Source organism: Drosophila mauritiana, chromosome 3R (assembly GCF_004382145.1).
Source record: "Drosophila mauritiana strain mau12 chromosome 3R, ASM438214v1, whole genome shotgun sequence".
Classification (NCBI taxonomy): domain Eukaryota; kingdom Metazoa; phylum Arthropoda; class Insecta; order Diptera; family Drosophilidae; genus Drosophila; species Drosophila mauritiana.
In genome coordinates, this window is record NC_046670.1 from 4,824,526 (window position 1) to 4,850,144 (window position 25,619).

Genomic DNA, 25,619 nt, shown 5'->3' on the forward strand with positions numbered 1-25,619 from the left:
AGGTAAGCGCAGTTTCAAAGCAAAAATGCCTTAAAAACCCTTGGAAAGTATTTTAATAGAAACATTAAAGAGCATCAGCAAGAAACCGTTTCCCTAATATAAAATGTTAAATATTATAATAAAAATTGTAAATTAAATCAATTATTGCATTTTCTTAACAAATGTCACACAACACACACATATTTTTAAGACATTTTGATTTAAAGGACATACCATAGCGTTATCTAGGAAATCTTCAGTTTCAACTTGCAATCCTGAGTTCTTGAATTTAAGAAACTATTCCCAGAGAAAGTTGTCATTGGCGTGGCTAAGCTCAAGAACACGCATAGATTGAATGACGAACTTTTACTTTTCAGCTGTCGCTTGCAGAATCCTAGGAACTCAGGACCAACAATGGGCCCTGAATATTTTTCGGCTGCTCCATGCCCAAGATGTCAGCTGTCAGGACTTGGTGCGTTGTTTTCCTTGCTCGCCTCTGCGGCGTTTTGGGCGGGGATCTGAAAATGCAAGAAAACCAAACAGTTTTGTGGCATTTTCTTGCAGTTGGCCATCCTCTGCCACTTCCTATGGCCGTCTCATTCCATTGCCCCTCCGCCCGTCTCCCTCACTTTCTGGTCAATGCTCGTCGTTGTCGTCATCGTCTCGTTTTGGTGGTTTATAAATGGAATGCCATGGTGTGCTATGGACTGCTGGCGGCGGAGGTCATCCTTTGTTCCTGTTGCTGACATCGTTGTCCTTCACTGCTGATTCGGCAGCTCCGAAAGAGACGGCTGTTGTGTGGGAGGGAGACGGGCAGCGGACTGGACCGGGGGCTCTTTCTCACAATGATAAACTGCTGCGCTGGTGGCTTCGGCTCATGGACATTTGGGACTATTTTGCTGGCCGGCCAGAGGAATAACTCTGCAAAATGTTCGGTTCATTATACCCTAGCACAGGGTATTCTCAAGACCCAATAATCCCGAATTTATTTCTAGGGTAAATACTAGATACTATAGTACATATATAATTATGTTATTAGGCATTGTTCCATTTCAGTTTTAATCTGAGCATATATTGTATGCATTAAGTTAGTCTAGGAAACGCACCGGATACGGAAGTAAATATATAAAAAATAATTTATACTAATATTTGTTTTATTTTACTGCGGTGTGTTTAGTTAATTTCTGCAACCAAATAAGGGTATTGCAAGATACCATATCGAACGTCAACTTCCTTTCGCTTTACTTATGCAGTTAGTCATTAGTTGCCTGCGGTTTCGGTTGGTTTATATTGATGACTCTGGTGGGGCTTCAACCATTTGCTGTGAGGAATAAGTCACAAGATGCATTTGGAAATGGGCTCCCACCGCCCAGGTCCTCCGCCTTTAAGTTTACACCCTCAAACAATTGCAAAGTCATTTGCAATTTGAGAAATTACTTGGCTGACATCGTCGAGGCTGCTCTCTTAATATTTAATATTGTCTGTCTGGAAAATGTTTCTCCGTCGCTTCTGAGGCAAGGCGACATTTTCATTTCTATTCTTCACTCTTTTTTGATTTGTTCTGTCATAAGAGAATCCACGAACTCAATTTAAATGATAAGAACTGCTAAGAAAGTGGGAAAGTGTGTGGTACCTTTCACGCCAAATTTCTTGTGTCAGATTCGTTGAATAAATAAGCACGATTTGCATTTGTTATCCATCTTTTCGAGTGGAATTAGTTTCGGTTTAGCACATTTAACAAAAGATAAAAAAATGGCAGTGCGTTAAATGGAAAAGCAAACGCACAAATAACTCAAGTACACTCATCTTGCAGCCACAAAACTGCATGTATTTTGTGATATTTTATAATTAATTGTTAATTGGGAATGGAAATCAATGCAATTAAAGTTTTAAAGTATCATAAAATGTTACGAACAAAGACTCCGGAACCCGTCGGACTTGGAAACTTAAGGTATACCCAACCCGGTCCTCCTGGTTCTCTCTACATTCTGATGGGCCCGCAGAGATTTATCATCTAATTTGGGGCAGGACCTCTCCCCCGAGAATCCTGCCCGTCTGAAGACATCGCTAATTAGCAACAACATAATGTGCTTAGGTGTGGCGACACTGGCCGCAGAACCACACTCATTACAATGTCGCACCTAGTCGTCCTTTACCCAGCTTGCCCCCACTATGTGCCACCATACCCCGACCCCCACTGGATTGGAGCCATAAATACTGGGTGCAGCAGACTCGGCGTCCCTGTCTCGTGTAGCTGTACTGTACTGTTCCGGAGCCGTGCCTCCCTGACATTCTGCTAATTTAAATTTATTGGAACCAAATTTATGCGCCGCAGTTGCAGCGGAGGCGGCTGGGCGAAGGGGCGGGGCCGCATCTTGGCCGTCTGCATGCGAAATTTATGACATTCGCCTGCATTGACACTGGCAGGCTTCGAAATATGGCAGCCAACTGTACAAGGGCCGTTTTTATTTTTTGGCACGGAAGAATGGGGCGCTGTGAGCCCATTTGGGTATGCAAATGTTGCGGCTTGCCATGCTTGTTTTGCCAACTTAAATGTGGGACCCACTTTCGAGCGAAGCCATGGGGAGATTATTGGTTCGGAAATGGTTAGCAAAAATAACTTGAACCCAAAATAATAATAGCTAAGAGGAGGATACAAATTTAAGTTAATTTTACACATAAAACTAACTTCTAAGTTTGTTTAAATCATTATATGTAATCCTTTTTATTTTTTGCCATATTCTAGTTTAAAATTCATGCATTCCAATGTAAATTTGCATATCAATTGCGACGGAATTTGCATTAAAAATGTATCTATGTATCTATGATCAAATATGGCTCCGACTTATTTTTCCAGAAGCTACGTTCGACCCAATTTGTTATAATTCCACATCTAACACACGTTTGCAACATTTTTTTAGCACATACTTTCGCTTGCATAATTTATAATGTAATTAAAGCGATTGGTGTTTGTTGTTGACATCGTTGTTTCGCCCACGGGTTCGAGGGCGCCTAAGCCCATTTTGTGCCTTTGTTGTAGTTCTGCGGTCGTTAGTCATACACCGGGTTTGCTCATAGGGGATACAGCCGAAAAAATCCCGGCATAGAGAAATTTTAATTGAAATTATAATAGCCTCATTATGCAAATTTCTTTTTTGTTGCTTATTTTTCGCCCGGTTGTTGCACACACAAAAATAAACACAAAACAACACGGCACACGGAATCCAAAATGTCGCTTTCTCAGTCGCCCCCCCGGTTTTTGTTTATTTTCTATTTGTGTTAATAACACTTTTTGTGCCTGCTGTGTTTGTTTTGTTGCTAGGGCAATTTTATTGTTTGGCAGCAAATTTCCCATTTATACACTTTATTATTCAACACTTATATTTGTTGTTGTTCCATTTTCCATCGTTTTGTAATTTCCAATTTCAGCGCCGTAATTGTATTTGTTTGACGATTTTCAGAAGGGTAACTCGGCTAAATTTTTAAATAAGTGAATAAGGAGCCATTTCATTCAGCATTATTCAACGAATATTTTATCGCATTTCGATTGTAATTTAGTTGTCGCAATGTTTGCTTGGTCCAGCAACGGATTCATTTTACACAATCTGAAATGTTCGTCAAACCCATATAATATTTGCCATAAAATTGGAATTTCTGCTACCCTTTTATGTGGAAAATGTGTCGCAATAATGTGCAGCCCTGAAACTGAAAACCATCTTTATGTTTAAACTGGCCCGTGGCCTGCAAACTTAACAAACAGTAATGAAGCATGCAGCCATATAATGATTGCAAATTATAAATTCGTGTGTGCAAGTGGAACAGGATTTGGTTTGGCTCCATTAACAACTAAGCAACTCCAATTGCAATCTTTTGCCGTGTCGAAATGCCCCCTTTTGAATGGGCACCCCAAAATGGAGGCTGGACTCATTTGCAAGGGGCATAAATAATGTAAGCCAAAACAAATTTTTAACGGCACAGTTTCGCACAACTGAGTGCGCACAAAGGAGGGGGAAATGAACCTGTTCAGTCGGATTTTCGCCACTCCCTCACTATTTATATTTACCTGAGCCTGGGTCAACGGCCCATTTGGCCCGAATGCGTGGAACGTGTGCGTTTTACCATTTAATAGCATTAACTTGAAATATGTAAAAGCAAACCCAACTCAATAATGGAGGGCTGCTAGCTCGAAAATTTGCAGGTCGTGAGGCAGGGTATACAATTATGGGCATACTTCGTGACCACAAGAGGTATAATTTTTACTGCGGTAATCTTATCAGGTGCAAATGAAATATTTATTCTTCTTGCACAGAACGTCTTATTAAACTTAATAGTATTTGATATGTAAAGCCAAGCTTTGGTTCCATTTCGACAAAGATATCTCATTTGCAAACAAGAAAAATCGTCGGCAATTCCCTCAAAAAGTTCATTTAAAAGTCGCTTTGAACCGCTTTGACATTAAACGCTTTCTGCGTTTCGGGGCCATTTCATAAATATAACCAAAAGGCCATCAGCCCAAACGATCCGGGCGAGCGCAGCCAATGAAATAACCCCGTCAACCCTTTATCCCGGATGCTCCGCAACCAAAATGTGCAATGGGGCGTTGTGTATTGCATAAATATTTAGTCAGGCGATGCATTAAAATTAATGCAAAAGAGCCAAAACAAATTGGACTCGTAAAACTCACTGAGTTTGGCGATGCCAATCCTTAAAGACGACTAAACTGAAATCGCCAGAGCTATAGCCATGGCCATAGCCATTAAGTGGAATCTCTCTTTATTTCCATTCCCACCGCAAACATGTTCAAATGTCACATTAAAAATGGTTGCTACTGCTTTTGCATTAATTAAAACTGCGTTCGATCGATATGTTTGCTCGTTCGGGGCTGGTCTGGGATTATAACATTTCTGTAAAATGCAAAAATTGACAGAAAAATAATAACAATTGGCAGGCGCGTGAGTGTGTGTGTGCACAACAGATATTCCCAGAAACATAACAATGCACAAATTGCACCCACATCATATCCGTTGGCATTTCGGTTCGAGTTATATTGGGTGGGAGGTGCTGGCCGAATATGAGCCAACTGGGAACTGCGGCCATAACCGCAATAATGGATACCAGAGTCAATGAAAATTAATTGTTGTTTTAATGATTTCCCCTTTTCCATGTTAATTGAAAAATGCATTGAGCTTAGTGTCCGTAATGCCGAAAATTGTGGTTCGTGCTTAAGGTGAATTCTAAGAATTGTGAGCAATAAATGTAGCATACATCTTGGCGTCGATACAGTCAATTTTATACCCTTTACTAAAAGGGTATGCTAGATGCAGTCCAGGACGGAGTTGGACATGGCGGACACGGCGGGTTAGAAAATTGAGATTAAGCATAAAGATTCCAGATTCCCACAAATCAAAATGTAGAAACGTTTTCAATCAAGAAGACAGAGTACCCGGTATATGATAGTCGAGGTAATCGACTATAGCAATTAAAAACAATATTTCTGAAATTTCGGAATGGGGTAATAATTTATATTGCATGGGATAACATATCATACCATATTACCCTTAAATCAGCTACATCAGCCACATATTTCCATTGTTTGCACTGCAAACCCGTATAGAAAGTCGAATTAAGTTGTTAAAAAACTATTTGTTAAGCCCACATAATTGATTATATTAAATTAACATTGAACAAACACTGCAACGTAAATATTTTTCAGAAGCTGGAATCTAATTCGAATTGTGCAATCAACTGTAAACCTAATGAAAAACTAAGATAAAACACATAATTAAATGGTAAACAAAGGAGTGGAAAAAAATGAATGGGAAACCAAAAAATATATACGTGGCATATATATGTTTTCATATATCGGGATTATTATGTGTGCTAAACCAAATTTCAAAAGAAAATTTATGCTACAATTGAATTCTTATTATTATCGAAAAACATGTTTTTTTATTAAGCCCAATTGTAGTAACTGTGAAAGAGATCACGTAAATAAATTGAAATATAAATATAATATAATTTGTAATAGGAGAAATTAAATGTGAAATATATCTAGTACTTAAACCGTCTTTTATGAAAACAAAATACTGCTGGACTCCTATTTGAAAACGAAGCTGATACACGAAGGCCAAAAAGTCCTGACGAAAAGTCAATTTTAAAGGGTGAAACACTTTCTTTGACTGGATTTTATTTGTCACCCAACTGGAATCCATTTAGTAGCTGCAGATTAAATGTGAATGCAATGTCCATCGGGAAGTGTCAAATCCCTTTGTAGCAACTCCTGGCCACGTGCTAATAGCAGCAGCTGCTGCCAAGGACCTCCTGCAGTTCAACTGAATGGACATTCTAGTGTCCTTGGGTGCTGTTTTCTTAAGGCTCTCAGCTCTGCAACTTTGAATGCGGATTGCATCTGCATGGTGTTGCTCATACGCCATGTGGTCCAGCCACCTCAAAGTCGGAAGACGGAGGTTTATTTCCTTTCGAAGCTTAAGTCTGAGGTTGTTAGTGAAATAACCAAATAAAGTTTTACAATCCCCTTAAACTTGTTACTTTTTTATTGTCACCTTAAGCCCTTCAAAGGTGCTCTTGGAAAAATGTTGGGTACCTTAAATTACATTTCATGTAGATACTATTTTATATCAAATCTGAAAAATTTATTTTTAAAGATTCCAAATTTAACCAGAATTAAATAGCTATAGAGTAGATAGAGAGTTTGCATTTGGCATTTCACTTTTTATGTATTTCACATGCAAAATTGTAAATTTAATAATCGAAGAACTCAAGACTCCCTTTTCCTTTGATTTTTATGTTCTACAAAGAGCAGGGAAATCTAAGGAAAAAATTGTTTGATTTTTCAATTAACTCGCAATGACTTTGACTTTCTTGGATTCGTTGAGAAGCCTGATTTGTAGTAGCTTAATTATTTATTTATTTTTAGTAGCTCCATTGGCGGGACAAACTAATGATTTTTATGGAAAATAATGCAGCTAGCTTGTAAAGTATTATTTTGTATAACTATAGAAGCATAGAAAACTCTTTATTAATTGATGCGAAATCTTAATGTAATCCTAATGGTATTAGATTGATACAAGACGCACTTTATTATCCTTACATTTAAATTGATCTATCCTTAGTTAAAATGTATATGTAATATGTTTCCAAATGGCTTTGTGGTAATTATTAATTATTATTTAAATAATTTTCCTTCTCATAAATGTAACCGCTGCGAAAGTAATTTGTCCATTAATAGCCTGAATAATACCTTTGAAGCTATGTTACAAAATTTATGCAAAATAAAAACATTTAACCGAGCAGAATTTCAAATTAGCCCAAATTTAAATAGATTAAAAATATGTTAATCAGGCATTTTGAAACGATCCCTTCGTTTTTTTTCTCTGTGTGAGATGACTTGCTCACCGTTGCCGCTGCCATTAATTACCAAACTCATCCAAAGTAATTCTATGGGAAAATTAGTTTGAGCGGGCGTGGCAGCTGCCTTCGGATGATTCAGAGCTGTCAGAGTGTGGATTGCTGTTGGTGGCGCTGCCACTGCAATTATTATGCAATTACTGGCGGATGGGCGATGGGAGGTGGGTGGTGGGTGGTTTGGCAGAGGGTGTAGGCCGACATCGTTTTTCTATTGGCTCTCGGAGGGATAACTACATAAAACTGTTACCTAAGCAACCTGCTGCACAAAGTTATGCCCTCCGCCTCCGAACAGGAAGGCAATTTAGCGGTGGCAAAGCGTTTCAGCCTCTCGCTCCCACTCCCATCTTCCAGCACACTACCTCTCGTTTGGCCTTTTGTCTTCTTTACGCGTCGTCGGAGGCTGTGTAATATTTTGCTTTCTTTTCCAGCCAGCCAGCCGACTGCTCTTTTTGTGGGCCCGCTGCATGGAGGAAAAGCTCATAAAACTTTTTCAATTTCACTTTAATTTCGCCGGCATTCTTCGCTGTCTTCATCACCATCTTTTCGACGGCGCTTTTCTAGCAACAAAGGCATTTGGCGAATAGGCCTCTTCTTTAGTTGTGTAAAAATTCAATTATATGCATTACCTTTCTTAGCCCAGCCACACATACAAACAAAATAACACTCGACAAATATAAAATAACTAATAACTTGAACTAAGCGTTCAAACTAATCAGCGCATAGTAGTTTAAGGTCAAGGGTTCATTATGGTTGTAACAGTATATTTTTATGGAAAATAGGTGTTTGTATAACTTACTTATATATTAAGATTTCTGGATATTTTAAGTGTACGCATTATGGTCATGCAAAAGGTTGGATGAATTTGTTTCTCGCCTTCGCCGTCTAATGACAATCAAATTAGCTCCATTTTCCTTGGCGCCAAAAACTTTTTCCATTAAACGTGCAATTTTTTCTTCGCATCCATTTTTTTTTTTTAACTTGCCTCAATAAATTGATTGAGCACAGTTACGCTGCGTTTGGCTAAAAGCAATTTTTGTGCTGTATTGTCGTCAAGCTTGGAGCGCTTGCCAACTTGGACTGCACTTGGTCAGATAAACTTATCCATTGCCGCCGCATTCCCAGTGTTAATCAAAATGTTTACCTCTAATTGAAGTTTCTTGTTACCGGTTTAATTTCGTGTTCATAATCTTATGCAGAACACACGATTAAGTTTAGAACAGTTTGCTGGGGGTGAAGCACTCAGGGGGCGGCGATGGGTGGTCAAATGTGGGATCTACCTATCTTATGCCTTGTTTGGCCTATACACTGTCCTCGAATTGTTTTGTTATCCAGTGGCAAGGAGTCAGTTTGATTAAAGTGCATAATGTTTACTAAAAGAAAAAATAAATTAGCAATGACCGTAAATCGCCTTTAATTATATATTTTCTATCAGTTACACTTCATAGGTTAGATTTGATAAATTAACTAGCTTAAAAATAAAACGAGTTGTATATTAATTAGATGGCTTTCATGTTACCAAGAAAACTGCAAGTATTCTTAAAGGTCTGAAACGCACTGTAGATATATGGATGGGTACTGGGCACACAGTGTACAGTGCTATGGGGGTTTGATATTAATCAGGAGCTTCAAGGACCTCCAAATTCATTTAGTCCTAGGAGTATGCTAGGCAATACATACAGCTCCTAAGTCAATGACCCATTCTAATTTATTTCCGAAAGATCTTTTGTCCGCCGAGCAGATATTTCCATTCGATAATTTATAATTTTTCAATCTTAACCAATTTGATGCCATGGTCGTGACTCAACTTGCTAATATTTCCCAGCTTCCCATTCCTTTACCTCCTTTCAGTCATTCATAGCTTAGTATAGAGTGAAAAGTAAAGGGGAGCTCGATTTCTGAAGGAAGGTGAACAGTTGGCAGTGTCATCGCATCATAAACATGAATAATTGCGATGCTTAACGGACGTTGAGAGCCAGGAGACCTCAGATGGAAGATGAGTTTCCCTTTCCACATTATTTGGTGTGTGCCTTGCGTTTGTTATAATACCTCCTAGGCGAAGAAATAAAGAAGAACTAGCACCTATTAGTTTAGTATGACTTGAATTAACGTAAATAATTACATGTATAAGATGGGCATTAAATACGAAAAGTGTATGCAAAACGTAACCGTATATTTATTTTTTTTTACTGAATAATATTTTTTAAGGACTTCAGTATTGATTTCAATAATGGTTGATAAATTACTGGTTTTTTAGGATTCGGTTCTCCTAAACTAGGTATCCTGTGTTCGAATCCTTGGCCGATATATTTGATTTGGTTCTGTGTGCGTTCGTGCGCAAGTTTCAAGTTGCCACAACTAAAGGAAAGGGGATTGGATGTTGGGGCATACATGAAAAGTAGCTTAACATTAGACAGGACGACATACGACACTTGTCGGGCAGTTGGTGCCCTCCGACTCCCCCCCCTCTTCATGTACGGGAACGAGCTATCATTGACAGCCATCGAGTGTGACCCTCGATGGGACGGATGAGCAGGGTGGATACAGAGGTGGATCGGGTGGGATGGTGATGTAGATAGATAGAGGGCTGACCTAGTCTTCATTTTGCACTCTCCGTATTTCAGGGTGCGCTGCATCGGATGTAAGCTCCTTCGAACCTCCTCCTTTCCCCCTTTGGTGCATTTGTGATTCGATTTGATTTGGCTCAATGGATAGATTATGGTTTTCATATATGTGCAAAATTTGGGATAGTTGGAGATTGTATCGCATAAGGCGGATCGAAAATATATCAGGGCCATTATTGCCATCCTTAACATGCAATGCATGTGAGATCCGATGACTCTATTTAAGATGAGAGTGGAAACTCTAGTCTATCTAATTAGATTTTGACGAAACAATATCCCAAATCAATTGCGTAAATCTGACTAATAAACGGTTTTGACGGTTTTGTTGCCAATTGGATTTGAGTTAATCTGGCTGCTGAATGAGAGTGCAAACTTTTTACTCAACAATGAGAAAAAGACAATGGACAAACTTTGTTATTTCTGGTTTTTCTGTCACGGGAATTGTAACGAAACCAAACCAAACGCGGAAAGCAAAAAGAAAGATATTGGTCAAGCAACTAATAAAACTTTCTGTGGCATTCAAAAAGTGTATAGCACTGAATCCTGTTTTCACCTGGATGCCAAAAAAAAGCGAGTGTAGCATGCAAAAGCTGCAAAAACACACTATATAAATATTTTAAAAGTTGCAAAAATGCAACTATGGCACTGGGGCTAAAAGAACAAATATAAATGGCAAAGTAAACTGAAAAATAATACAAACTAATTGCCGGCCAAATAAAGTTTACCAAACGAAAAACTGCTATAATGTGTATAGCATTTTTTGCTCAGCCACTTTTCTTCGATTTCGTTTAAACTTTTCCAACGGCTTCTGGAAAAAAACATTAACGAACTTTCCGCAAATTGTGCGAATTTTTTTGTATGTCGACCAATTTTTAGTTGAGCAATCCGGAACTCAATTTTGGTTGGGATTAACGTTGAAGTGCTATAAAACTGGGAATAGTTAAACTTCCGAAAGTCCTGCCACGGATTTGGCCAGTCTGAAGATCAGAAAGGTAGTCTGGAAAAAGCGAAGAACAATTTAACGACAAGTTCGAGATTCCAATACTCTAACAACGCAATTCAATGCGTACTTTTGCGACCATATATGTACTACATATTATGTATCCTTGAAACTGGGAAACTAAATATCTAGCATATTTATTTATTTATCATACACTGAAACAGAAAGTATATAAAGCCATCTATCTAATTCAGAAGTAAATACGTCGGTTTTAACTTCTTAAAAAATCAGTGGAAAAGTTAATCGAAAGTTGTAAGAAGAAAGTCACGGTTGTTGCTGTTCGTTTTAGATTTCTTTCTTAGTTTATGTTGTAGTTAGTATTACCAGTGGGCTTATTAAATTAGGTTATTTACAACACTATTAAATAAAAATTAACCAACCCTTTGAAATGGTCTTACACTAGGTGTACAACATTAAATTATATCATAAGAAAATAATTAGATTTCCACTTAAGACATCAACTCAAAGTGCTCTATAGTTTCCGAGCAAATCTGGATCAGCTTAAATTAAGTTGTTTGCTACCCCTTTGGAAATACTTTTATTAGCGTATAAGGCAATTTCCAGCAGATTTCGCAACATAAATTATCAACTTGTCGGGACTTCGGGCAACGGCAGGACGGATGTTCAGCTCGCCAGCCATTTGCTTTTGGCCTCACGCCCATCAAAGGGTCGAAGGACCTCCGCCCCTGCTGCCACGCCCCTGGCTCGTGACCTTTTTGGCAGCATTAAAAGTGATAATTTTCACTCACACACAGAGGCAAACACGATGAAGGGGGCCACTTCGAAGACTTTTATTATTTAATTTTGCCGGGCTGTGCTAATAAATTAAACACAGCTTGACTAACGCCCACCATCTTGGTTCCTGATTTTAAGTGAAACGGACGAAGAACAACACGTACGACCAATGTATGCAAACAGTATCTCGAAAGCTGAATTACCAAAATGAAACTTTCTCCAAGGGGATTAAATGCCATGACTCGCCCCTTTTTGCCCCATTGCTTTGCGACTTTCAATTGGATTTTGTCATGGGTAATAAAAATCAGACAAATCAGCCCAAAAAAAGCGGAGAAGGCGAAAGCTAAGCTAGTTTGAAATTGTTTTGATTCAATTATAACGTTAAGCATATATGGCATTCGACGGCAGAGGAAGAGTGCGGTTTTTCTTTCTATTTTGTGAATTAAAGACACAGATGGAGTAATGGCGAACTCACTTACGCTCGCCAAATTTACATAATAAATCTATTTTCAATGGATTTTACGTTCTTATCCATCTCTTTTTCGTTAAGGAAACTTATCTCCATCGAGCGCTGCCTTTGCGCATTCTATTTTGCTATCAATAGAACCATTATTGTACTTCAGTCTGCAAGCCACCCAACTATCCCCCCGCAAGTCCGTATTTTTCCTTTATCCTTGGGTCTGCAGCTCTGCGAATATTTGGTTAAGAACTGTGGATGTGGATGTGTGCACCCGGTACGAGTATCTGTGTGAGCGCCAGAGCCATATTTGTTTCGCATAAAGATGTACGAACTATCTGTATCTCAATAAGCGAGTGTTGGCGCCCATGTGTGCAGATGTTTAACGCTTCAATGGAAACTTAAAGCTCACATGCCTCCATTACTTAACACATTCGTTTGACTTGGCAATTTAAATGATTTTGAATGGGATGCTTTTAAAAACAAAAACTACTTCAAAATGGAAGTGCGTTTTTATCGAGTTTGTATGATATCTTAGAGCACTGGCGATTAATTCTTACCTGTTTCGCTACGGATTCGAATTAAAACACATCAGTCGTAATTTTTATAATTTTTGCAACTTTATTATTATTTAAATTTTTATTTCATCAAGTTGTTTTGCTGCACACTTTGGTTATAAACCATTAAACTAATTTTTCTTCTCCTCTCTCAAGTGGTTTTTCATTTTATGTTTTTATGGTTTTTACTATACTTCAATTAGTCCGAATTTGTTAATGCTAAGTCCCTTTCGCACAATCGTTACACATTTTCTAACGCAATAGATTTCATGAGATTTGGTTTTAGTAGTATCCTTTTGTTTTGCCAGTTATGCAGCACTCTATATATTATTTATATATATATATTTGTTGTATTATTTTGCTAATTATTCTAAGTGTACACCATTACATTAATATATAGATTTAATTTTAGATGTATGTATATGCATACAGAAGCTATAAACTTATACATTCTCAATGGGGCTGTAAATGGTTTCCGTGTTCCGTTTTTCGTTATAGTTTTCTTTTCGCGTTTGTTTTCACTGCCGCTTAATGTGTTTATATAATTTACAAGTATTTTAATAAGCGCCGTAAATTGTTTGCCATTTTCGTGCTGTTTCACTTTAATGAGCTGTTCCATTGCTTAATTTTCCCATCCTGTTTTTCTCGGGTATCATTGCCATTTTAGTTACCATTTTGGGCAATTGTTTGTAAATAGTTATTATTCAGAACGAAAAAAAAAACAGTAAATACAAAAACTAAAAGTAATGAATATCTGTTATGCTTTCAATGCGCATTTCAATTGCCCCGCTTAACTCCTAATGGAATTTTTAACTATTCTCGCAGCTGGAAATTTGTATAGCTATATAGAGGAAATTATTGTTTTTTATTTTGTGTGGGCTTATATACGCATTTAATTTTAATAGCTATATAAATATTTATTTAGTTACATAACAAAGTACCTGCATGCTTACAATTAACAGTTTAATTTAATTTTGCTTTTGTTTCGTTTGTTTTCTGTCGACCAAAGCTTAGTTCAGTTTTAGTATGAGTTTAGTTTACGTCTATTGTTTTCTCGGGGTAGTTGTACAGCTTTAATTTTACAAATCTCTGCCAAAACTTAAAGGAACAGCTCCCTTTCACCTGTACATGATTTGATTTCATGGTTGCCATTTCCCTTGGACTTGTGTTTCTTCTTTTGGTTTTCTGTTTGGTTAAAAACTGCATTCTCATATTAATACTTCGGAAAACTAAAATATATTTATGGGAGTGTTTGTTTGTACGTGTAGAGTAGTACTTTTAATTCTGCAACTAGTTTTATTTACACACAATACACAATTATAATTCAGTCTTTGGAAGAATAACATTCATGTTCATTTTTATTTTCGCATTCAGAATACTCTTAGTTTTTCCTATTTTTATTCTACCATAATTTTTTATACTAACGCCAACAGAAGGAAGAGAAGGAAACTTGTTCGTAACTTGGAATCGTGTAGTATTGATTGGTCCTAATTAGTTGCTAAACACATATTGACATGGAAAAAATAGTACTTCAAATACAATATTAAGTATTAAATTGGAAAATAAATTAAACTTTAAAGACCAATACGTACTTAGTTAAATAATACATAAAACAATACAGATAAATGAAATTTCAAGAAACTGCAACTCTAATTTAGCACGAAATGCCTACTATGCAATAGAAAATAAACTCTAAAAACACTCGCTGAACACTTTGCAGATCAGTTAAAATTCCAAGTTAACTTTCCTTGATAAAGAGTTCGACAACAATCTACACTTGGTTAACTATTTACAGTGTAATTTTTAAAACCAACTAGCAACAAAGTTGAGCGGAGCGAAGCATCTGTGCGTATTGGATAGACACAGCTCTTACTCCTGACACACACACTTACCATATAGCTACCATATAGCCTATGTACTTTATATATAGAGACAGCTGAAACGCATGGGGAAAGGATTTGGGGTTCCAGGAATGAGGTGGCTGTGCGTTTAGAGATCACATTTAAAACGCACGGTCAATTAATGTCACACACGCAGCTCGTCCATCAGCGGATGTTGCTGCTGTTGCTGCTGCTGCTGGTGTTGCTGCTGCTGATGCTGCTGCTGCTGCTGATGCTGCTGCTGGTGTTGCTGGTGCTGCGTGGTGGAGGCCACAATCACCGGCACAGTGGGTGGCGTGGGCACGACCAGTCCACCGGCCGTGGTCAGCACAGTGGTCATGCTTTGATTATGATGATTCTGCAAGTGTTGCTGATGGGTGACCACATGTTGCTGCTGCTGCTGTTGCTGTTGCTGCTGCTGGGCGGGCGAGTGCTGCTGGGCCTGGGCCTGCGTTTGCTTCATGCAGCTCTTCTTGGTCAGGGTGCCGCACTGATTGCCCATCACTTGGAGGGCGTGTGGCGGCGGCATTTGCACCACCCCGGAAACGCCTACCGCCCCGCTGACCGAGCCACCGCCACCCGGATCCTGCAGCGATTTCATGTGCTTCGGTGGAGGCGGCGCTCGGTGGGGTATGTCTGCGAATTCCGGCGGCGGCAGCTGGTGGTGCTGCATGGCATGGTGGTGCGACAGTATCGTGGCGGGATCGCTCTTCGCATGTATAGTCAGAGTTTCCAGATCGCCGCATATGTTGTTCGGCATCTGTCCGTTCTCCTGCCTCTTCAGCTTGGTTTGGGGTCTGGGTTCGCTCAGTCGGGTCTTGTCCCTTTGGTAGTAGACCCCCGCGAAGATCAACACATTCAGGATCAAAAGCGAGCATCCTATGGCGATGGTCACACTCAAGGCTGTGGAGTACGCCGCAAAGCCATCGTTATCCTGCGAGGCACTGGCCGCCCCACCTGCGTGATCGCCGTCCATCATATCGTCCGGATATATCTTACCGCTCCCGTAGCGAGTGCCATTCCTTTGCAGCGACGAAGACGGCGAACTGAGATTTAGTAGAGAGAAGACCTGGTTGGTGAAAATCGTAAAGTTTGCCATGGCCGCCGCGTTCGCAGCCCGTGAAATGTACGGCGGATTAAGGGGTTTCACGGAGGCATCGCTGGGTATGTTGTTGTCCTCATCGTCATCGTCGTGTAGTTGGTGGTGAGCGGCGGGCACATTATCACCTCCTGGCTTATGCAGATCCGGGATGAGATTTAGCCAGAAGGAGAGGCGATGTGCTCTATAGTGATTCTTGAGCTTTGGCTTAGTGTCTATGGGAAACATGTGAAATACAAAAAGGAAACGGAATCCTCATTTAATGTATTGCGTAAGGCGCTCATTATAGTTTTAGCATAACATTAATTGAAAATGCATTAGACTTAGACAAATCTAATATGCATACTAACCAAAATTGAGGTATTTCTTGTGCACACTCTCGTAGGCTGTCCACTCGATTGTTTTATAGCGACTCCGTTCCTGACGACTCCCATGCTCCGTTTCCATTTGCTCATTTGGATTGCTGCGAATGGGGGAGAATGTGTGTTCAGTACTGGTAATGGATGGAAAGTGCTAATTTATTTATTTTTGAGTGGGGTACACGGGAAGAACATAAGTCTAGTTCACACAATTGCCCAAAATTAAGGCGAAACAAAATATTTCTCAGTGTGAGTGCCCGCAGCATTCACAACTGCACTTACCCCGTTCGCACAAAGTTGGACCAGTAGAACATCACAACTTCCGATAGACTGATTTCGGTTTTCGTGTAGTTGCGCGTGAAGTGATTAAAACCGCCGACGAGCGGGGCACCGAAGATGTAGGGCAGGTCCTCGCCGTGAATGCATCCCTGGCGCTGCAAAATGCCGGAAAACCAGAAACCAAATTAAGTGCCAACCATCACATCCCTGACCCTAATCATATTAAAGCATCTGCATCTCAGTTTCCAACTAATTGGGGTATTTGTGAGATCTAAGAGCAGGGGCCTACACACAATCCTATTGAAGTATTCGCAAAACATGTTAATGTACTTGAAAGGTAAACTAAGAGGTTGGCAAAGGATTTATCTATAAAGACTGCCTCCATTTATTAAAGCAATTCATTGATATTATTGTTAATTTGCACTGCAAATTTCCAAACTGAACTTGAACTCACCTGAGGATAATCACCGAATCGCGTCTGGTAGTCAAACACGTACAGGTACGAGTTCCGATGATCCGCCGAGTGCAAATCCACCGTTTGAGCCGCCGGAGCCACCACCTGAGCATCGCTGAGCGCCTCCAGTGTTTCGTCCCTGCGGAAAATGTGGGAAAAAGCACAACATTAAAATCAAATAACAATTTTTCAATATTTGCCCGCCGGCGCCCTTCAGCTCGCTTCCAATTTTCCGGCTATTTTGCCATTGCTCTTCGCCAATCGAGCTGTGTTCAAGTGCGCAACTAACAAGCCACTTTGAGTGCTGCCACTTTGGTTGATGTGGCTCGTATTTACCTGTTTACCGAGAGGAGCCCTCAATGCTGGCCTAAGCCTATTTCGGTTTAAGTTTTTTTGCGCCCGCCCGCCGTCCGATTTTCCGCATTTCCCTTATTTTTGTCTGTCTCTGCCCTTTACGCTTTTTTTTTAGTTTGTTTAGTAGTCGAAATGCAGCAGCGGAAAATTTGAATAAAACCCATTTGGCGCATTTGCATACATATCTTTTCAGTGCAGCAAAGATGGAACCACCAGGAGCTCTTTGTGTCCCTCGCTTTTTATTATTTGGGTTGTCCTTGCACATTTCGTGCTTAATGCTGAGAGTTCTTTAATGTTCGAAACTATTTTCAGTGCGATAAATAAATTTGTGACTAAGCCTTTAAGTGAACTGCCTACAAAATCTGGAAACTACATTGTTAATAAGTTATCAGTTGCATTTTGCTGATATTGGATGTTAAATCAACTGCTAAGTTGCAAGAACATGTCTTTATTTTGTTGTTCTATGACGGATCCACTTGATTGTTGTAAAACTATATCCATACCCAAATTTTCTTTTGATCACTGAAGAATGGTATTTTCTTCAGTTGTGATTGGTATTATTCACTTCATTAATTGCTGTTGTTGCACCCATATATTTAATCAGAACTCTCTTAAGAAACGCGCCTGGTGGCAGGATGGCAAATCCATCTCGTGTATTGCTGACACTCAAACGGAATGGCTCCACCCCACCGCCTGCATTTCCATCCTCGGCACCTGTGATCAGTGCTCCAGGGAAATGCGGCCTTGGCGGAGTTGGAGCGTGAAACGTTTGCCGTGCTTCATTGCAGGCCACTTAACGCACGTCCGCACAACTCCGGGAAATGCTTGGTAGTGGGCTGTGAAAGGCTGTATTAAGTATACGCCACGCGTTGCAGTGGTGGAAATCAATTTGTTTGGCGTATTTCTTTGGAAATATTGAAATGTAATTCCGCATAAATTATGCAAACACAAATAAATTGTTTGAGGAAATGGAAACGAGAGTCGAAATATACATTGGACATGATATGAATGCATTCTGCGTGTGCTGGCTGCGCTGTCACTTTGACCTAGTCGCAAACATAAATATTGATTGAAATCGAAAAATGAAAAGCAAATCATATATTTGATTGGGCTTGTGTGCTAGCAATTTCCATGCCACTTATGCGACCCGTTTGCGGACAAATTGCAGCCAAACATTATTTATGAAGACTGGCAGGCTGGCCGGCCGACAGAAATGGACAAAAAATTTGCATTTCATTTGCCACAAGATTGAAATCAAGATTCATTTAAGCCCCTTTAATTGAAACCTGCTTGGGAAGCGGGCGAGCACCAGAGCAGCAGATCGGGCATGTCACTGCGTATTTAATTAAGAACGAAATATTTATTTGGCACACACCAGCCACCTGGCTCCTTGAAATCTCCGTCTTCACCCTTCCGCCCGTCCGGAATCTCGGGTTCGAGGGGCTTGGGTTCGCATACAAACGCAATTACTCACCGGATATTAATTGGATGCTGCACGGGCCTCTCCCAATCCGTATACTCATTGACAATCGTGGCGAATATCTCGTTCAAATGGAACGTGTACGTGTTCCGTACGTAGGCCTTTAAAATTCTCGACCGTCGATCCGCCTCGATTCCATATTGCACGTCGCCCGAATTGAAGCTGAAAAAGGCCTCGGCACGTGTCACGCCGGCCATCAGGTCGTATCTGCGAAAATGTGATTGAGAAAGAGGAGTCAAATTGGGTACTCGACAAATGGTCTCGAGGAATTCGGTTAAGCCTTACAAATAAGTTGGAAGTTTCTCACTAAGTATTTGGGCTCGATTGGTATTGAATTGAATGAAGTTAACTAAACCCTTGCCTAGAGTTTATAATATATAATCTTATTTCTTATATAATTCGGAAAATTGAAAATAATATTCGTTTCTGTGTACTATTAAATGGCTTGTGCGAGAGGTGTCAGATTCCCCATTTGATAACCCATTGCTAGGAGCAGGTTGCTCCAATAAGTTAGGGCCACCTGAGTGGTCTCCCACGAATTAAGAAATAAGCCAAGGGTCCTGGTCAAGTGCTCTGTCGGACTTAAGTTATGCTTTGTAATTACAAATTTGCAACCAACAAATTGCATTCCTCAAGCATCAATTCACATTTATCTCTCTGCCACAATAATTTGGCCCGAAAACTTTAGATCCATTCATTTGTTAAGCAAGTTGAAGCACGCCCTTGCAGCTAACCGCACTCTTGATAGATACAAAACTTTGAAGCAACTCTTGGCCAAAAGCAGCTGGGCAAGTATATGCTGATACTTCTTGCAGCATTTGCAATTTTAAAATTATTTTTGCCCTATTTGTTTACGCACAGCTTGCGATGGACTTAGACGAAAGGAGAGATTGGTCGGTCGGTTGAAAGTTTTGCGCTTATATTTGGCAAATTTTATTTGCTCTTTGTGCATGTGTTTAATGGAATTCCTTTGGATATTCGGTGTGCGTGTGTGCTCCGCAAATTGCTTTTAAATGTGCACAAAGAAATATTTATACTCCTTTGGCAGGGCGACCGACTAATAGCCCCCAGGACATTGACAGTTTACAAAGCGCACGGAGATAAATTCACGTTAGACCGACCGACCCACAATGCAACGCTGCACTCGAGTTGCAGCTCAAAGCCAGGACCCCAAAGTGCTGCAGTTTTCAACTCAAAAAAAGAGTTCTCATTAACTATTGACTGTGCGTTTGATTGGCCGGCAGTTCAATTCCCTGTTAATTATCTATTCAATTGCAGTTCGCAGTGGTGCTTGACTTGAAATGCAGCTAGCCAGTGATTGGAAATACTATATGCACATAGATAAGTAGTTAGTTACCCTGTTTATTGGATTATAGTCAGAGATAAGCTACGCACCAATGATTATTATCAAAAAAATATTTTAGTTCGTAAGTGTTGTTACCACATACCCTATTTACTGATCCATGCTACTTATAAGTATAAATATCCTAATATTTAAGTTTTATTTTAAAGTAAAATATCGTAAGAATACACTTTTCCTTTGGCAACACTACCCTATTTCCACTTTTCAGTGAGTTTGTATTACTCCCATCACCATGGCTAACAGCAGAGCCGCACATCAATTATGGCATCGCAGCTAATTAGCTGTTAATAATATATATTAACATTGTAAAATGGCTCAGACACAAAGTGCATAAATCAAGTGGCCCACACCACTGGGCCACAGAAATCTACAAAAGCCACAATGGCCAGCAGCGAGTTGAGCATTACAAAATGTAGCCCAACATTTGCGTGCCTAATGTGCATAAATTAATTATATGCAAGTGAGCCCAAAGCAGGTTTGTGGCCAAATCTTATCGCTGGCTAAACTAACTGCTCGTGCCGTGGCAAAAGTCAAGATAAAGCGCCTTTGACACCCGACAAAGCAAACACAAGCTTGCCAAAAGAAGTCGAAACTTTAAATTAATTATAGTCCATACTCTGTTTACTCGAAGTCATGCACTGGGAAAAAACAGCATGGTGATTGTACAGACATTACTTAAAATGAGCAATGATAGATGAAGTTTATTTAAACTAAATTGTTTATGGCATTTTTATATTTTGATTCAAAAATATTAGGTACAAACACAGTATAATAAAAGCACAATACCAGGTTGAAGGTATTTTCAACGTATTTTTGCTTTGTGTAATCACACCATATGTACGTGTTTGTGTAGGGGCAGGAGTTCAGGTAAAAATAATTAAGCATTTGCTGGCCTGGCCCAACTTACCTTGACAACTTGTTAATGGCAGTTTTTCTCATTAATACTGCATTAATTAAAAAGTCCGCCGCGCGTTGTGAAAGCGTGAGTGTTGTTGGGCATTCGTGCAACCATATGTGTGAGGAAACATCGTGTTCATCATCGCCAAGATCATCATCATCATCAGGAGCAAAAGCCGTCGGAGTTGTGTTGGGATGAAAAGTGTAGAGGGAAAACCATCGCATTATAATTTATTTTAATTATGCAAAGGAAATGAAAGTAATTTGCGAGTTAACGAAAACCGCGTTCAGATGCACTAATACCAAATGTAATGAATTTAATTAACCCCTTTTCATTTTTTGTCGTAATTAAATTAAGCAGATCGCATTTTAATACTTTATAGAAAACTTTTTGTTATAGTATCAAAACTAAATAAGTGAATTTCACCACTACCAACAGGGACTATAAATTATGCATTTTTCATTGCATTTTAATCTTGCATGAAACTATGATGGAATTCGAAACCCACCGATATTCTCGAGTTGTCCCGGTGTTCCCCAGCCACCCGCAGCTGCGATTCCCGCCTCTCCGCCCAATCCGTTGCCAGCGGCCGTGGAGGCTTGAGCCTGCGCTTGGGCCGCCGGAGATCCGGGGGCGGGGGGCACATAGTCACCGCCGTCGATGACCACTCCGTCGATGCTGGGCCCAAAGGCGAAGCCAAACTCCGGCGGACGAATGGGCACGCTGAGCAGCTGGTCCAGAGTCTTCTCGCGCAGGCACTTCATGAGGTGGGCGTGTGGAAGGTCGGAGGCGCAGTTAACGTGGTGGGCCACGATGGCGGCGTACTTGGCCGGATTACTGACCAGTGACCAGGGGGCCAGACCGGATCCGGACATTAAGATGGCCCGGTTGAAGAGCAGGCCTAGAAAATGAGACAGAGCACAGGGAAAAATTAGCTCGGAGTTCTTAGGAAGTAATATTATATTAGTCTAAGGAAAACTATTTGATAAGATACTATTAGTATTTACATAAAATTAGAAGATATAGAAGATATCTTTATTTTACATTAATAAATAGATAGCCTAAGATATTTAGCTATTTCTATATTTTTTGTTATTTATGAATCAGGTTACAAAGTACATTATCGTAACAGTATACCTAAACGTATTGAGCAAATTGCAACGATAACTCTTTTAAAGTGAAGTGGATAAACTTATTACTTTTCCGAGTGACAATTGATATGGGTACTGCCACATGCAAGTATGTTGCCACGGTCAGTTTGATATTGGGGTAGTACTCACCCTCCGGCACGGCCATCGACGAGATGAGGAAGTGAACGCAGGCGGCTCCAGTTCCGTGTCCTGCGAGCGTGATGCTGTTGGGATCCCCGCCGAAGGCCGCGATGTTCTCCTTGAGCCAGTGCAGCGCCGCAATGATGTCCATTAGGCCGTAATTGGCCGGCAGCTTGGAGTAGCGGTCCGTGTTGGCATTCAGAAAGCCTGCAAATAGTTGCCGGGGTTTCCCGCACTTAATCAGCAGTTTTCCTTGCCGCCTGATTGGCTCGCGAATGGAAATTTAATCGATTCGCCGCGTACTCGTGCAGTCAGTCGTTGGTCGCTTTGCCTATTTAAAATGTCAAACGCCACTCTTTTTTCCCGCTCTCCCGCGCGCGGAAAATTTGCAAAGTCACGCGTGCAAATCATGATGTCAGCACTTCCGTTTCCTCTGCAACAACAGAGGCGGCGGCAGCAGCAGCAGCAGAGGGGGTATGCAGATTCAGGGAGGGGTGTCGAATGGCCGAAGGAAATGGGTGGGGTTGGCGCCAAATGAGGTCACACTTATTTCGTCTGTGCATTTGAATTTACACAGTGTATCGGGCAATGCACAGTGGTCAATTGAGCTGCCGGAAACTGAACTAAATAATGTATCCTTTAAGGTGATTGATCACGATGTTCTATTTGTCGAATAAGTTCCTGAATTATGTAGGGATGCTCTTTGAAGCGTTTGATAAGATTAAAGGTTTCCTTTAAAATTAATTTACTTTGAAAGCTACAATCCAAAAAACGTTTGCCTTTCAAATTCAACACCCACTGTGTCGTTGGCGAATTTCGAGCCAGACTGCAGCTAAATTAGTTGGATTATGGAATAAATGTACGCCTGGTAGCTGCTGCAGTTGCTACAGCGGAAGTGCAGTTGATGTTGCAGCTGGCTGGGATGGATGGGAAGGGAGGTTGAAAGGAGTTTGAATGGAGGCTGAAAGGCTGGGAAGAGGGTCGATTGGTTGGCGCACGTTCGCTCCATTGCACTGACCTCACTCGCCTGTCCGTCCGGCTGTCCTTCGTCCTTTTGGTCATGCACTCGGCATATCAATTAGCATTAGGATTTGAGTGTGCAGAGCACTTACCCAGCACTCCGAGGCGATAATTTATGGTTACCACCAATATTTGTCCATAGCTGGCCAGCACGGATCCGTCGTAGGGATTGCCGCTGTTCCATTCATATGATTCGCCGTGCACGAAGACCAGCACCGGATACTTGGCGGGACTTCCACTTCCAGCCGACGAGGAGGACGTTGACGACGATGAGGAGGACGAGCTGGAGCCTCCACTTCCCGATGACGAGGACCCGGCAGACGAAGACGATGAACTGCCCGAGGAGTCACGCGATCCAACTGTTAAGTACACGGAAACAAATTATTGGTAAAAAATGCAAGGCATATTTTTGAGGGCAATTACTTATTTATTTGAAGTTTATTTTGGATTTTTAAACGTTAAAAAACAGTGCCCCAATCTTATATCAAAAACTATTAAAAACCAACAATGTGTAATATTATATTTCAGCTTTCAATGCAGAGTTTTCTCACTGCATTGACATGAAAAAGAAATGTTAATTAACGCCATTTCAATTGAAGGAAACGATGGAGATAAATTTTATAATGGGAAAGCTGAAATTGATTGTCTTTCCGGTGGAAATCCGGCAGAAATATTTCAAGTTTCCAATGAGGGAAATAATTGCGGTAGCAGAGAATCACGGTCTCCGTCTTTAAACCGCTGGCCAAGAAGCCAAAACCATTAATCAACTCTGCCTACGAAAATAGGTAAACAAGGCATTAAATCAGGCTCGATTCAGAGACAAATGAGCGCCTAAGCCCTGAAAATAGCCAAATAAGACGCAAACAACTCTTTTCCCGTTTGGCTTCTGTGACGAAAGCCCCAAGTCATCGAAGGCTCTCCTGGTCTAGTGGATCCAAATCGGAACGGACACGTTTTGGAGCTTAAGATATTTACGTATCGAAAGGCTTTTTCCTTAAGAAGAAAAAAGTATGGCAGTGAATTGATCCCTTTTTGCTGACGTGTGTGTAAAGTAATCCTCACATAGGTGTGAGCCTTTGAAGTCGCACACTTGGGGATTAAGGTGTATAAGTTGTTCCTATTTGACAGTAGGTTTTTTGCATTTATCTTAGCTAGTTATGATAGAATTTAAAAAACACTAAGGCGTCAACATTGTATAATTATTTACATAATACTTAAAAGTAAGTACAGCTGAAATAAAGTAAAAGTAAATGAGTATCTATAGAAATTTTGTCATATTACATCTTTGGGCTGTCCTAAAATTCTAATTGAATATGAATTAACCAACACATACATTATAATATAGCCAAATTCAAGGAGAAATGTTCTTATTAAAGTTTAAGCTGTAACCTAAAGAAATAAGACGTCACTTTAAGGTTAGCTACAAGTAAAACTAAACTCACTTTGAAGCAGAGAACACGAAATCGCTCGCAAAATGCAAACATAAATTTATCTTTGGAAAAGAAGGAAACGAGGAGGAAAGCATAGTTTGTGCAGCTGCATCTTTGGTAGATACATATCGCATGTATCTGAGTGCACGCTTGTATCTGAGCTAGTCAACATCGGGCGGAGTCACCACCCACCGAACAAAAGCCCCAACAACAAGGATAACAAAAGCAATATGAGCACGGTTTTCTCGCCTGCTGCCCACATAGAAAGTTCCTCGCTGGAACAAAAGAACCTGCTTATCAAAGCGGAAAAAGAGTTGAGGAGGCGTTGGGGTTTGGGTTTGCTATATGGATGTTATGGGGGGTTCTGCTACCAAGAGTTAGAAGAAGTGGCGAAACGAGCACCACATAAAGGCCAAAGGAGGAAAGCAAGTTACTGTGTCAGTGACTTTTATAAATAGCGCGAACAAAGACTGACTCGTGGCACGTGTGTGGACCTCGGGCAAAAAATTGGGTAGGGGTATCCACATCACATATAGATAGATACCTATTGAAACCTGGCCAAAACCCACTGCTGAACAGTTGTGTGTTAACGTGCCACGAAATGGAAACCAAAGTCAATATGTGTGAAAAATTTTCTCGCCTTGATGTCACTGCGGTGTCACAATTCTCGCATTTCCAGCTAATTCAGTGATTTTCTCCGAAATACAAAAAGCGTTTGCTATTTTGACTTTAAAATTGTGCTTCATGCTCGCGTTCTAAATTACTATGGGCTGTTAAGATGCCTTCCATCATTTTCCTTCCTAAGCATTAAAACTGTAATAAGCTTAGACCACATCAAGTATTCGTTTATTTGTTCATTGTTCTTAAGAAATTCGTAAGAATTTTGGAGTTCTATTAAATAAAATATATATTATACGTACTTCAACCCAAGAGAAGGAAATGTTATTCCATTCTT

At 40.2% G+C, this 25,619-nt stretch overlaps 1 protein-coding gene across 1 annotated transcript in view; it reads right to left on the reverse strand.

The window, feature by feature from the left end:
• Positions 1-12,818: 12,818 nt before the first annotated feature.
• Positions 12,819-25,619, reverse strand: part of LOC117144281 (neuroligin-3) — a 70,128-nt gene continuing 57,327 nt past the window's right edge. The window contains exons 5-13 of the mRNA XM_033309383.1: positions 23,327-23,593; positions 22,224-22,421; positions 21,452-21,844; positions 20,953-20,989; positions 18,677-18,889; positions 16,849-16,987; positions 16,398-16,549; positions 16,107-16,219; positions 12,819-15,971 (exon numbers count right to left, since the gene is read on the reverse strand). Of these exons, the coding sequence (XP_033165274.1) occupies positions 14,803-15,971; positions 16,107-16,219; positions 16,398-16,549; positions 16,849-16,987; positions 18,677-18,889; positions 20,953-20,989; positions 21,452-21,844; positions 22,224-22,421; positions 23,327-23,593 (2,681 nt within the window). The 3' untranslated portion in view covers positions 12,819-14,802. The remainder of the gene's footprint in view (positions 15,972-16,106; positions 16,220-16,397; positions 16,550-16,848; positions 16,988-18,676; positions 18,890-20,952; positions 20,990-21,451; positions 21,845-22,223; positions 22,422-23,326; positions 23,594-25,619) is intronic.